Consider the following 15,051-nt stretch of genomic DNA (forward strand, 5'->3'; position numbering starts at 1 on the left):
CAGACTCCTTTGCTTTAGCAAGCTGTGACTAAACAGCCACTCTTGGTTCTCATTTGGGTGGTTGTCATTCATTTCACTGTGTGTTTAGATTTGACAAGTTCTGAGAAAACTCCCTCCCTCTGAACTCTCTCTTCCACCATGAAATCATGGAGCTAGAAGTAATAACATTGAAGAGACATCTCTCAGGTTTTAGCTTTTCATTTGTCCAGGAATGGTGTTTTATTTTAGATTCATGTTATTTCAGAGACAGATCCATCTGAGTGAGTTGATCGTGCAGAACCTTGGAATGAGAATGGTTTGCCGATAACACAGATTAAATGACCACCCAACAGATGATGTTCAGCCTGGTCCCCAGTATTCCAGAGCTTCTGCATGGGAGAATGTGAATGCTCTGTTTGGGCATGCCAGCATTGGAATTCTCAGAGTCTTGTATGCATTTGCATCTCCCTCATGGGTTCTTTCTTTGTGTACTTAGCTGATTAGCCATGTGCTGTTGTGTTCCAACTCTCTCACCTTACCAGAGCCAATGAAAAGTCTCCAGAGAACCCTTAGCTGAGGGCCAAAGAAAGGACTTAGGTTTAGCGTGTCTACTATACCTCCAAATGAGGTTACCATATATACTTGTGTACAAGCACATTTTTAATGCAGTTTTGGGGGTAAAATTAGGTGCCTTGGTTGATATTCGGGTTGGCTTATACTCAAGTATATACGGTATATAGAGACCACTGGTAGTAAATTTATGTAGTAATAGTAATATTAGCCTCTAAAATATTCTTTTATAACCTTTATTTTGTTTTGTTTTTCATTTTGTAATACATTTTGAGTGTTTTGTTTGTTTGTTTTTAATTAGAGTGGCCTATTTTCTCCCAACCTTTGAGAGGCCTTCTCCCTCACCTCCATACCAGTAGCTTTTCTGTTGGACGTATGATAGGAGCCCTGGTGGCAAAGTGGGGTACATGTTGAACTAACACATTGTGTTAACTGAAAGGCCAACAGTTTGAAGTGAGTAGAGGCTCCATGAGAGAGAAAGATGAGGCTTTCTACTCCTGAGAAAAGTTAGTCTCAAGTACTCACAAGGCCAGTCCTATAGAGTCACTGTGAGTTAGCCATCGACGGCAGTGAGTTTGAGTGAACAGCCCTCCATGAAAGTCTATTGCATGCTGAACTTTGGGACCACTACAGTAAGCCAGAGAGCCATCCAGTAATTTTAGCATCTCCTCTCCTTTCAGAGTAGCATTTTACATGGATGGTTTTAGAAATTTTGACAGGTATATTCAAAATATAGGCAGGGGACAGACATCTTTCATTTCATCTAGTACTTCTCAAATTTTTACTTTCACAGAAAGATAAAGAGTCCCATTCAGCAAGTTTGTTTTTGGGGGTGGGCAGATAGTGGGGGGGGGGGGTCGAGATTCTATATTCCTACCCAGCTTTCTGCTCCTGTAAAGAGTTACAGTCTTGGAAACTCCCAGGGGCAGTTCTACCGTGTCTTATAAGGTTACTGTGAGTCAGCATTGACTTCATGGGATTGAGAGTTTACTCATGTGATAGAGGTAGTCCTAAAAACACCTTGAATAGCAAAGTCTTAGTAGACTATATACAGTGAACTCAGGACCAAGGGACATGAGTCATGGCTGATTATGGAGTCAGAGTTCAGGTAATGGAGGGGCAAGGAGGTCTCAATTTTATCCTTCATGGATGTGATCACTTACAACTTCGAATGTATACCTAGGTATCCCTACTCCCCCCACCCGCTCCACCCCCCCACCCCCCGCCCCCCTCCTTCCCCAAAAAAAAGAATCCAAGGAAAAAGTTTGATGAGCAGCTAAAAAGATCCAAGATGTAAGCCCCGGTCAAGAAGATCCCTAGTCAAAAACTAACCCGTGTAGGGAGAAGGAATTGTGTAAGTCCATAACCATTCAGTTAAGCCCCGACACTGTGGCAGACCCCAGTCTAACCTCAAGGAATTTTTCTTCTGCTGGAGAAAGGAGAGAAACCAAAACAAACTATCAGTACCAACACCTGGGATGTGTGTATCACTGGGCTTATCTCTGGAAAGTACAGCTGGGAAGCAGTGACACTAAATACTATGGAGCCTCCAGAACAGGAGTCCTAGCGTCTGAGCCACCAAAATAGAAGTGCTGGTGAAAGAAACGCAGAGGGAGCTTACAGCTCTGCATCAGAGATGGGAACAGATTGGGCAGGGGAGCTCAAGTATCCCTAGTTCTTGTTACGGACAGGGGCCATCTGACCTTTGACCAACCGATAGACTTTGGCCTCTTCCTTTAGATAGCAAGAATTCTGTTTTCTCTATTGGTAACAAAGACTGATTGCTTATGGAAACAGAATGGCTGTGGTCCAAACGAGTCTGTAAGCGATGCAAACAGTTAAATACTCAATAACTAACTAACAGGTTGTCAGTTCAATTCCACGGAGAGACCTTGGAGTAAAGTCCCGGAAAATTCCATGTGTAGCCATTGAAAACCCTACGCAACCCCGTTCTACTCTGACCCTCAGGACGCACCATGAGTTGTTGTCTACTGGGCTGCAATGGGTTGTCCTCCCCTCACCCCTGAATCATAGAACAAACCAAACAAATTGCCATCAAGTCAACTTCCGACTCATGATGACCCTGTAAACCAAACCACACCCTGTCATTGGGTCCATGCCAACCCTCTAAGGGAGGGTAAAACGTGCTCCTGAGGGGAGACTGTCACACACCTTACAGGAGTAGAAAGCCTCAGCTTCCTCCCCAAGAGCAGCTAGTGCTTTCAAACTGCTGACCCAGTGGTTAGCAGCCTAACTCATGAGCACTACGCTAACAGGGTTCCAAGTAGGTCCCGACATTCCTCAACTTGGTTGCATACTTCACGTGCATAGTGAGGTATGGAAGTGAGTTAGATTCTGCAGCTCAGTTTGAAGTGTTTCTCAATGAGGTAAAGATCTCACCGCTGTCTAGTCTCTGATGGCTTCTAAAAGAAGGTCTCCAAGGTTTGCTTTTGTTGGTGTTTCTGATGAGTTGGAGATTAGCGGGGATAGGAGCAATTATTTCAGCAATGCTCTGTTCCTTTAGAAGACTGATTTCATCCTCACTCCCGTTCTTGAAACCTATTTACAGACTTTCTAAAAGATAAAATGTGTGTGCAATAGTACTAAAAACTAGTTTTCACAGAGCCTGAAATTAATTTTCCCAGCACTACCGCCAGCTGCACTTCAGTTCCTCCTGTGTCACTCATGGGCAGCAAGGATTTCTCCATCGTTTTCTCCAGAAAATGATGGCCAGTCACTTGGAGCTACAGTAAGCACCGAGAGAGGTGGCTTCTTGGTGACGGCTAGACAGCAGGAGTCCCAGAGCAAGCACTTTCTCCTCCCCTCACAGCTAAATTTATTTCGGAGTCTCTCTACCTTTCATTAGCATTATTTGAATTTACTAGTGAATCACACATCCTGAAAGTACTGTCCTTGAAATAGCATGCACGCAATCAACAAGTAGCAGGCATACTTCTAAAAGGGGGGGGGGGGGCTGTTCCAAGGGTTACATGGTTTCTAGAGGACGTTGTCACCTCTCTGTCCAATTTCCCTACGAACTTTGTCCATCTCTGGAAGAGCGTAGCTACACGAGGCTCTACTTTCCATTCAGACTATTTTTGCAAAGGGCGGATTACAGTTCTCACAAAACAGCTTCAAACACTTGCCAAAGGGAATAAATTACAGTAGGAATGGGTGATAATTATTAGGAACTTATTTTTGGAATAAGAAACCTTCCTTAATAAAAGGCTATGTACTGCCCTCTCAAAGGAGCAGAGAATTTTCTCCTGAAGTCACAAATAGCACTCTCAATAGCTCCGGAACATAGCCTGTAGGGGTCAAGTTAGGTTTGCCCTGTGTTCCCAGAGGCCCCATTCAAGCTGGACGTCACCCATGGATTACAGGGACAGCGTGGAAAGCAAATTTGAATCTTGTAAACACATAACTCAGTTAATCGATATATGAAGCAGAGTTTGGATGGCCTTCAAGAATTGAAATATTTCTATAAGGCATGCAGGTAACCATTAGTTTAAGAAGGCCTAACTGAAATAGTTGACCAGATAAAAATTAAACAGCTTCACCATCTTCCGATAGTGTACCCTGTCAGACCCTTTAGAATAATAAATTGGAACAAAAAATTTTTTTTCTTTTGCTTCTCTCTTCTGTGGCTTTACTTTTCCAAGGAAGGTAGAATTAAAGATGCGACCCTCTTGTGACCCTCGTTCTAAAAGCGGCACTATCTGGCTCTAAATCTAAGCTGGTTTTCAAAGCCCATGTGGAGGGCACTCCAAAGAGCCGGATAGAAGAAGACCCTAAACCCTGTCAAGGAGTTTCCAGCCAAGAGATCGTGACGTTGTACTTGCTTTTGTTTCCCTGTAATACTGGCACAAGCGCTAGAGTCTGTGTTTGGTTTTTTCTCTGTCAGGCATGGATTATTTAAAGACTGCTCTGAAAACTACAAGTATAAGGCAAAGCAAGAGAGAACATTCCTATCGCGGAGCACAACGCTCCCACAGACAGCTCTTTTGTGTGGCAGTATTCTTGCCCAGTGCAGTCACTCCTTGAGCACAGATCACGTAGCACAAGGCTATCCGGAAAGCCGATGCCTTGTCCTGTTTGTTCAGTTGAATACAGCCTTTCCACACTTCTTGTTCTGCTAAGGCCGTGTGTCACTACGGAGTCATTAAAGGAGAAAAAGAAAGCAACCCTTAGTATTTAAATTTCTTTCTCCAGATATAGCGAACGACAGCCACGTTGTACTAAAGCTATGTGTATTTAAGCCTCAGTCAAATTGGTCATTTTCATAAACTGATTGGTAAAAATGGATTTCTCTTGGTGTTTCCATGTCATTCACCAAGCAATAACACCATCAGGAGTTACTGACCCCCTGGGAGTAGCAGCTTAATTACACAGAAATTTAAAATCGGGAACAGTGGTATAAGTGCAGACATCGAAACTGCCCTGCCGTTGGGTGGTTTATTATTAAATTTAAAGCCTCAGATGGTCTTTTTTTGTTTGTGTAGATTTTAATTACTAAGTAGGCCTGGTAAAATATGAATTATTATATTATCACCAGTGATAAAATGTATATGGTTATGAGCATACAATCTGCAGGTGTAGCTTTACATAAAGCAAGATTAGCAGTATCTGGCAATTAAACTGAAGCTATCTTTAAGGGAGGAAAAAAAAGGTTTAATGCTACCCTTAAAGGGAACTTAAACTCTCACTTAATATTTTTAACTGTAGTGAAAACGTATTAATTGTAGGAGTGACTTTTTGTTTAAATAAGACCTCACTTCTTCGAGGAAGTTTTCCTTTCTAAGAATACAGATGCTTCCTGAAAGAATGTGTTTTGGTAACTCATTCCATAAAAGACTGAATTTTCCCTGAGCTTTTACTTTTTAAAATTTTTATTTGTCAAAGAAAATCCAAAATAGCACAGGAAATTTTGTCTGTAGTGAATATATGTATGAGCTGAATCCAATTGGGATAAAAATGATTAAATTATTGATAAGGGCATTGTTGGTCTCAGCATTCCATTAGTCATACAGCACTTCTTAAACAGTCTCAGAATTTGGCCTTAATTTCCCTGTGATTGCATATAGCATAGAAGAAACTATATTTTGCTTTGATGTAACATGCTTGCTTGTAGAACTTATTAACAGTCTTATATGAAAGAAACATGATAGGCATCTCTCTCTTTTTTTCCTAAGTGTTTCTGCTTTTTGGATGTGTGTTTTTTTGCCACTTCATGAACTATCTTTGAGTGACCACTAACAATAACAATTCATGTGCTTGCAATTTATAGCTACAGCTTTGTTTCTCAGTAGCATGACATGCGGCTTTACAATTTCTTTAAAAATACTTTGGTAAATACATAGTACATGTAGCAAAGCACATACACCTCTTTTCACAGAATGTTCTGGAGAGTCTCTCTCTAAATCTCTCTCTCAGAGAGAGTGAATGAATGTCTAGTCCTAGTCTTTTTCCTGAGCTGATTTAGCAGTGCACTTGGCCAGGTGAAACGTCAAGAATGAAGCACACACCATGGATTATAAATTAAACTGTAAAGTGCTCAAGGTGTATATGTTGTCCAGTTTTGAAGATGTTAAATCTATGACCCCGGGGGAGTGAGGAAGCAGGAAGAAGACCCATTGCATCTTTTTTCAGGGCAGATCATGAGGCGTCTGCCGTTCCCCTCCTGCCGACACTGCAGCAACGATTGCTGCGTGAGCGCATCTACAGCGCCAGCCTTGAAGCTCGGCTCACAGCAGTTCAGTCAGCAAGAAGGTGACACGAGAAGGAGTAACGTTGGAACAATAACCAGGCATTGTGTTATGGAAAAAATGGACACAAGCATATGTGATTTACACACGCGCGCACACACACAGCTAAAAAAAAATTGTTCCCCACCTTCTGGAAGCCTTTGATAAAACCAAAGATGTAATTGTCCACAGGAAAGCAAAAGGAATCTGAGCTGTATTCACGCCTGAGCCTATGTAATACCCTTCTCCAGCATTCTACTCACTGATCGATTTTTCTTTCCGTTCTTCCAGGTGAGTAACTGGGAATTCGCACATTCCGTTTCAGTTGAGAATGCAGATATATGTATCAATTACGGATCCTTTTAAATGGTAGCCCAAGTGGCTCAGTCCAGAATGGTTTTGTTTTGTTTTGTTTGTTGCTCCCCGGACACTATTTGCAAGACCAAGGAACTCTTTGTAATTAAGAAGAGCAACCTTTTCTAAATGTAGAAATATTTTTGTGCTTCTGAAAATGTAAATACTCGCATCTTTAATTTGAAAGAATTTGAAGTGGACAAAAGTCATGTTTTTTCCCAAGACACGCAAATCCAGGCATGAATTCGGAAGAAAACGTGGATTTCCTTCTTTGTGGCCCTCATATGAGGAGGAGAGCAAGACTTGCACAGGACATAAAAATTGCAAGAGATACTCTAGCAATTCTCAAGGATAAAGTTACCAAGACATTGCAAACTAACGCCCCCCCCCCCACCAACTGAATATCCTAAAATCTAGTTGAAAATTAAACCTAAATATTCTATAATAAGTTAATCTGACACTATGAATAAAATCATCTTAAATATTTGAACACTTTTCTGAGTCAGATGTAAAGCCTGCGTGTGTTCTGTGCAAGCTTCCTATATCCCTCTGTAAGTGTAATACTTCCTAAAGAAAGTATTTTATTTCGTTTGTTTCTTCTTTTCTCTCGGTCTTACTTTAACCCCATCAGTGGCTCGTATTTGGTTTCAAATTTGGTTTAAAAAAATCAAGAATCTCTCAACTAATTTTTACAGAGTCTCTTGTCTTCTGGTGATCCTATGAATGTGAAATGTTTTCTTTGCTGTGTGCCAGAATCACTCTAAATTCTCTCAAAGTTCTGAGGGAGAGAGGTTTATGCAAAGAAATTCTCCCCATTTTACATAAAGCCACAAGCAAATAGATAAAAGTATTTCAGATGGAAGTATTTTAATTATCTTTTAAGATTAGATACAAATTAGTTGCATTTACCGAAAGGCACTATTTAAGACATTCAGTTATATGGATACTTTATTCAGCAGTTGCATTCGCTATCTGCGTCTGCCTTGTGGAATTAAATAGATATTTCCCTGGCCATTGAAGTCAAGTATATTTGGAAAAGCATCCCTGGAAAGGTTACCTCTCTAATTAGCTATTCTAAAGCTAAAAGTCAGGTATCACTCTGTTTCATTTGAACATAAATTACTATACTTCACAAAAACATCTACTGTTTTTACACTACCCCACCTTTAACTAGAAAGCCAATCTCTTAAATAGGAGTAAAATATGAGGATCCATTTTTTTCCAAGTCTGGGTATGTAGTTTATCATGTAAACATTTGCAAAAGACCAGTTACCAACAACCGAGGAGATCTCGGGGTGCCTTCAGGAAAGACCATGAAATGTTGACACTTGTCTTTTCACACGTAAGGTCACTTTGAGAGCGACATCCATCAGACCACGACACTTTCCCTTTCTCTTTTTCCCGTCTCGGATTTATGAGCCATATTAAATCTGAATGTTTTCTATCATTTTCTAATACAGAACTTGTGTTGCACATATAGGAATAAACTTCAGTAATTGGGGCCCTAGTTATAGAATTATGAAATTAAGTTCAATGCTTAAAACTCTGGATTTAACTCTATCGTTTATTGATGTGTAATGCTTAGCCTCCATGCCCAGTTGGCTAAGTGGCAATATTTTCACAGGTACGTAAGCAAAGTGGTCACTCTTAACATTTCTCTCACCAGACTGTTTTCTGGATTTTGGTCTTGTCTCTCTGCAGACGGTGGGTGCGACTGCTGTTTGGACGCGAGTTTCCTCTGCAGGATCTCCTGGTGGTCTGGGACGCCCTGTTTGCCGACGGGCTCAGCCTGAGTTTAGTCGATTATGTCTTCATTGCCATGTTACTCTACATCCGAGATGCTTGTGAGTGTGGCTGGCCTTCCCTGCACTCCGCTAGATGGTCCTCATTTTTTAAAAGTATTGTACCTTTTAAATTGTCTTTTGTTCTCTGAGTTCTATATACTTAAGGTTTTCTAGTAGGCGGTATGTAGAAACTTAAAAGGAACATACTAAACCTCTTTTTAATAGTTAACCATGTACACGTTTGAAAATGTGGGTGATTTTATCCGGAGAGAATCATTTCTCCTAAAGACTTTTACTCCAGCTTTAATCTCCTCATTACACACATTTGTGAAACACACATCGATAAGCCAGGATTTCAGATATGTTTAGAGCTCCACCTTCTGACAGGTAGGGAATATTCAGGGCTGTTTGTTGAGAGATTAGTACTGCTTTTAGAATATCAACACTTTACCAACCAAAAATAAATTCTTCATCCAAAGACAATTTAACTACTTATCGGTTTATATCCTTGCAAAATGTACTATGCGATGCACTGTCCAATACTAGGTGTATTCCCATCTCCCTAGATCTAGCTACTGGTGCTCGCCTTAGGCGGAAAGTCAGTCTGTAACCCCTCTGAACAGCCAGTCCTCAGCTTGAAGAAACTATCAGAACCTGTTTTAAAACTTCAAAATAGAACGGATTGTTTGCCTCCTTAGCAAAATGGTCACAGTTCACAAAACAAGATTTGTAAACTAAAGTATAATTAGGAAAGTTGACACAAAGTAATTGGCGATTTAATTAGGAAATGGAAAACTTTCATAAAGAACATTCGTGATTTGGGGTCGTTTATAATCCTAACTCTTAGATCGTTACATGGCTCTTTTCTGTTCACGGAATGCCAAGTTGTGCCAGATGCTCGTGCGATGCCTCTGGTAACACTGGGATTCTTTAACATTTTCTATTATACTTTTTAAATTTCCAAACAATAGTGCAGAATGAAGAAGTGGCAGAAGCAGCACATGCCTTGAAGGTCAGATCGTCGGGGTTGTGGGAGACAGAGTGAAAGCGTCCTCCTTAGCGCAAACCCCTGTGAGAACGTGGGAATCAAAGAGGAAGCAGCTGCGAAGGAGAGGATGTTTGGGCACTTTTGATGGATCCTGGATATTACAATATTTGGTGTTAATTTCCCATTATCAAGTTGTACGTTCTTAAAAACATAAATGATAAAACAAAGGGAATGAGAAATGCCTTTTAGTGGAAAACATTTGCTTTTAGATAGTCTTTTTGCAAAACCTGCCAAATCCAACAACAGTTGAAATGCATTCTGATTTTCTGTAAGCCTAAACAGTTAAGATTTTGCTCTGACCCCTGTACATCACAATGATACATATTTTTTCATTCACTCATCCAGTCACCTATGCTGAGATCTATTCTTTAAATTAATTTCATAGAACATACTAAACTGTTTTACAGTTGAGGCCCTCCCAGATGAAAAGTCCTTTTACTTAAAACTTTATAAAACATGTGGGAAAATGTAGAGGTAGGGAAGATGTTTATTTGGTCCCAACTGATTATCACCTGGTTACCTAGAACAGTCTCTCCTAAGAGAACTAAAAGAGTAACTATTCATAGAGATTTGAGAGGCACTGGCTCCTGTCCTTGCACACTTACCTGCCATCACAACCTAGGTATGCAGAACCTTGGTTGAGACATGGGCAAGGTATTATGGAAGGGTGGACAGGAAATACACACCCCCACCCCGTGTCACTGTTTGAGTATTGGAGAAGATGATACAGTTATTCAAAATCTAATAAGGGCTTTTGAAGCAGAGGAAACAAAATGAGGGAAAAAGACGTGTTTATCAGAAAAGCTTGGTGAGGGAAAGGGCGTAAGTAAGTACATGTGTTTCTACAAGCTATGTTGCATGTCTTAGAAGAGGGTAGTGATCTTCTCCAAAGCCCTGCCTTTATGGGGCAGGTATGGAAGCCCTGGCACTTAAATGACTGAACAATCAGTCATTCAGTAAGATTAGATACCTCTGCCCCACATCACTACTATTACCATCTCATAATGTCATTTTTAACAACCGTATGATTACAGTTGTTTAAGTAGACGTCAAACAGAGTTTCTTGGTCTTTGAAAATGATTCAGTTAAGCATGGTATCTACTGAATAGATGTCTTGTCAGCACAAACTCTTTATCAGAGATTATGGAGCCTGACCACCGTGTACAGAAGTGATGGAAACCAGCGCAGAGCCACAGGGTGTGGACAGAATGCTGCCCCTGCTGGGCTTCCCACCTCCCCGCAGCTGCGCCCTCCACAGACACCTGCCTTGAGGTTACTAAGTACAATTTCACATTGGTAATAAACCGGACCTGTGAAATGATCAACTAACAGTGCTTTGGAAGAAAATGTCACTTTTTCCAAGATAAATAAGGTTTCTAAATAGAATTATGCCAAACTTTTTAATCAAACAATAAGCTTTTTCACTTTTATGTGCTTTGAAGAAGTGTTAGTTGAAGTCTGTGAATTAGTGTGGATATTATACGGGCAATCCCTACATTAGAAATAAGATCACTTCCATTGTGTGTCTAAAAGCCAAACTTGTAGATCACCTGGAACCGGTGTAAACATTTCTTATTTAGCTTTACCTAAGGGTTAGAAAAGCTCCCTGGTGACATCGCAGGTTAAGCGTTGGGCTGGCTCACAGCAGGGTTCGTGATGTAAACCCACTTGTTGCTTAGCTGTTCAAAACCACCAGATGCTCCCCGGGAGAAAGACTGATCTTTCTACTCCCATAAAAGAGTTAGTCTTAGAAACCCTCAGGGGCAGTTCTACCCTGTCTCAGATGGTGGCCATGCGGCAGACATGCTTCCAGGACAGCGCGTGAGTAAAGATGAGGTGGCCTGCCGCAGGGAAGGTGTTCCTCTCGGAAACCCCACAATCATTTCTGCTCTGTCCTTTTGGGTAGCTGTGAGTTCGAATCGACTTGTGAGCAGCAAGCTTTCGTGCAAGAAAGGAGATGCTGTGGGTTAGGGCTGCTCATCTACTTCTCAGAAGAAAGACTGTCTGCTCCCATAAAGATGTACAGTGTTGGAAACCTTCTGTCAAGTCACTTTGAGCAAGATTCTACCGATGTGTGGTGTTTGGTTTAGTGCAGGGAGGAGCCCTGGGAGCCGTGGGTTTCAGCGATGGACTGCCAACTGAGAGGTAGGCAGTGTGAACTCACCAGCAGATGAGACGGTCTATAAAGATTATAGGCTCAGAAACCCCACGGAGCAGTTCTACCTCCCTATAGAACACACTCAGTAGCAATGGTGGTGGATTAGTGCAAGAAAAGGCTCAGAGCCTTTCGATGATGTTAACCCTGCACATACCGGTAAGTGACAGGGATTGTGGTGAATAATTTGTTCTTAGTCAAAATTGATTCAGTAGATTCAAAGTGAGGGTGGATTTGCATGACATTAAAGGACAAGTAAGAGCGGTCTATACATTGGACGTCAGTAATTTTACTGTCTACAAAAAGAAGTGCTCTTCTAAGTGTTTATTTGTGACCGTCTTCCCCTCACCCTCTCTTACTGACTTGCTCTGGACTGTAATTCACTTTGGTCATTCTTGTCTCACCTGGTTCCACCTACCTAAGTCTTGACTGCAAATGTTTTTATGCCTGAGCCCATGTAGTCTCTTCCCACACTTTCCCAGCCCCCATTTTTGCCTTTGGGTGAGATAGTAATGCCCTAGTTCTTTAGATTGTGCATGTTAGTAGATCGCACATTCCTCGGTGCCTGAACCCATCTGATAATTCTTCTGTAAACCTGACAGCATCAGGTTCTTCACGCACAGTCACTGGGGTGGCAGGAGACAGAGGGTGCTCTGGGACAGACCCCTGATTGCACTGGTTCCTCACGACGTGGTCCCATTCTGGCGGATGGAACAGCAGCTCAAACAAGTCCTTTTTGTTTGTTTGTTAATACATTTTTTCAATGTTGCTTTTTCACAGAAAGCATCGCCTACTTTGAAAATTATCTAAAATGTTCACCTCTTTAGTGACTTAAATTTATTTTGCTTTTTATTGTTATCAAAAGAAAAACATTTTCTCTAATTTACAATGTAGCAGACTTTTATTTGTTTTGTCAATTGTATTAATAGCTAAAGCACTATAATCCAATCCATTTAACAGTAGATTTTTCGACCCAGGAAGTATCTTTCAAATGCTTATTTTATTATTATTATTTTTTAAATTTACTTTCTCCCTGAACAATTTGTAAATGGAAAAGTTTCCTGCTTGACACATCCGCCCTACCTTGATTTACTCTTTGCTGGCTTGTTCTTTCCAGCCAGCATAAACAAGTGACAGCACAATCGTCCTGTTTTCCACACCAGTCTGCAGGGCGGGGTCCTCTATTGGATGGGGGAGGGGGGGCATTCCTGCTGATTTCACTTTAGATCTGGCTTACTTTTCAGCCACTACTTCTCCGTCTGCCAGTCTTTCCTTCTGTCGTACCACTGAGTTTCTCTTTCTCAGTTTTTCTGATAAGAGCACATTCTGCTGTTTATATGACCAGCACATTGAATATCTGTCTTTTGTGGACAAGTTTTACCTAACCTCAGTGCCTAGAAATAATGACCTTTTTTTTAATTACATGGTAATATGTCCCAATTTTGTTTAATAAAAACACAAACTGTTGTCTTATTTTTGAATGAATGCTTAAGCACTTCCTGAGTACCAATTCTCTTCCCTCTATGACATAAAATGCTATTAATATGTTTTATGACTCTCTCTGAGATGGACCCATTTTCATCCCAAACGTCCTATTTACTACTTTATATTTTAGTCTATTTTTAAAATGTTCCTTATCAAAGGCTGATGTAGCATACTGCCTTATTATCCCCCTTAAATTTTATCTTGTCTTCAAATTAATACTTGGTATCCAGTTTGTGCCCCCCGCCCTCCCAGACCAGAACCTGGTTGTTCCATGTCCTTGCTCTCAGCCTATATTGTCCCAGTTTCATTTGCCCCAGGAAGCAACACAGTCTATGAACCCAAGGGGCTCTAGGACCTCTTTTGTGGGGAAAGCTAGCAATGTTGCATGGAATCTAACCCAAGAACGTCTATCCATTTGTTGTCGCCAAATGAGAAGGCAGGAAGTCCAGCAGGCTTATTAGGGGCTTTCTCCAGTGATTAGCAAAAGGGAGGTGATGATCTTTGACTCCCTGGCTACTTTCTCAACGTTTCTCTACACAGTTGCTTCCCCATCTACCTTCTTATTCCCCTGCTATTCACCTGCCCCGCCAACTGGGTAGGCCTGCGGTGAAAGAACTTGACAGACGTTAGCTAAACATGGTGTGTGGCACTCCCACACTGTCCCACCACCCCTGAAACAGCTCGAACTCCTGGCACTCAAAGAACAGGGAAGGGGCCCAAGCTGTTTGGGAAGCTGAACAACTGATCATTTACTTCGCAGACCTAAGAAAGCTCAGCTACCCATATTTGATCATGAGAAACGCTAGGAAATAACTCAGAAAGTGCCTAAATGTGCCGAAATGGGCAGCATATAGTACCTTTGAAAGTCCCTAGGGAGGAGGTAAGAGTAAGTCTGAAAAGAGAACTCTTGAAAATATTTTTAAAAACTGTTAGACCCAGACCAACATGTTACTCCCACCCTCGGGGGCAGTCCTGCAGAGAGGTTTAAATGGTGGCTTGCTGGGCTTGGGACACAGAAGAATTTAAATAAGTATTGGGCCTCTGTGTCCTCTTGACACCCAGGTCACTGAGGCCAGGCTTTCTCTCCAGAAAGAAGATTGGGAGATTCTCCTTGGGGGGAACAGTAGATACCTAAAAAGAGAGCTCTACAATTCCAGGGTCCAGGGTTGCCAGGAAATGGCATATGTTAGCAAACCCACCCATCTGTGCATGTAAAACTAGCTTCATAGTGCCCCACACATGTGGCCAGATGACCAAAGAGCCACCACACTTTCGAGGAAAGCATCCTAAATTAAAACAAAGGTCTAGACAAGCAATGTGGGGGGAGCAACATGGAGAAAACAGACTATGCAGAAAAGAGAAAAGCTATACAAACTATAAGCACATACAAGAGGGTTTCAAAAATTCATGTGAAAATTTCACTATCTCGTCATTTTTCCACAAACTTTTAAAGCATATATATAGATCTATATGCTTTGAATGCATTTATACATGCATATATATGCTTCAAAGGTTTGTTTTATATATATGCTTTATACATTTATATATATGATTAACTTTAAAAGCTGAGGGGAAGACTCAAGAGTGTACAGTTAAAAAGAAAAAAATATGGTACAAGAAAGATAAGAAAGAAAACTAGAGGGGGGTGGTTCTCATTAAAGGTCACCATTTCATGAAAAAAGAAAGAAAATTAAAGAGGCCAGGAGAGCCACAGTCTAGATGATTTCCAAAATAAATAAATAAATCAGAAGAGCGAGAAACCATTCAAGAGCAATGTTCATTCAAACAGAGGACATAAGTTTTGGGGGTTCAAAGGGCCCCACTATGTGACAAAATCCTTGCAGACCAATATGCACCACCATGCAGATATGGAGCACTTGGAGGAGGAGGAGACAGGAGAGCAAAGCTCGCAGAAAGCATCACGAATCACAG

General features: G+C 41.2%; 1 protein-coding gene across 3 annotated transcripts in view; it reads left to right on the forward strand.

Moving 5' to 3' along the window:
- TBC1D5 (TBC1 domain family member 5) overlaps positions 1-15,051 on the forward strand; it is a 570,856-nt gene that overhangs the window by 415,618 nt on the left and 140,187 nt on the right. For all 3 annotated transcript variants that reach the window (XM_045297525.1, XM_045297524.1, XM_045297526.1), the window contains one exon: positions 8,349-8,491. In XM_045297525.1, coding sequence (XP_045153460.1) covers positions 8,349-8,491 — 143 coding nt within the window. The remainder of the gene's footprint in view (positions 1-8,348; positions 8,492-15,051) is intronic.

The sequence above is a fragment of the Echinops telfairi genome, unplaced genomic scaffold, assembly GCF_000313985.2.
Source record: "Echinops telfairi isolate 266 unplaced genomic scaffold, ASM31398v2 ScPeMD7_7420;HRSCAF=8458, whole genome shotgun sequence".
Taxonomy (NCBI): domain Eukaryota; kingdom Metazoa; phylum Chordata; class Mammalia; order Afrosoricida; family Tenrecidae; genus Echinops; species Echinops telfairi.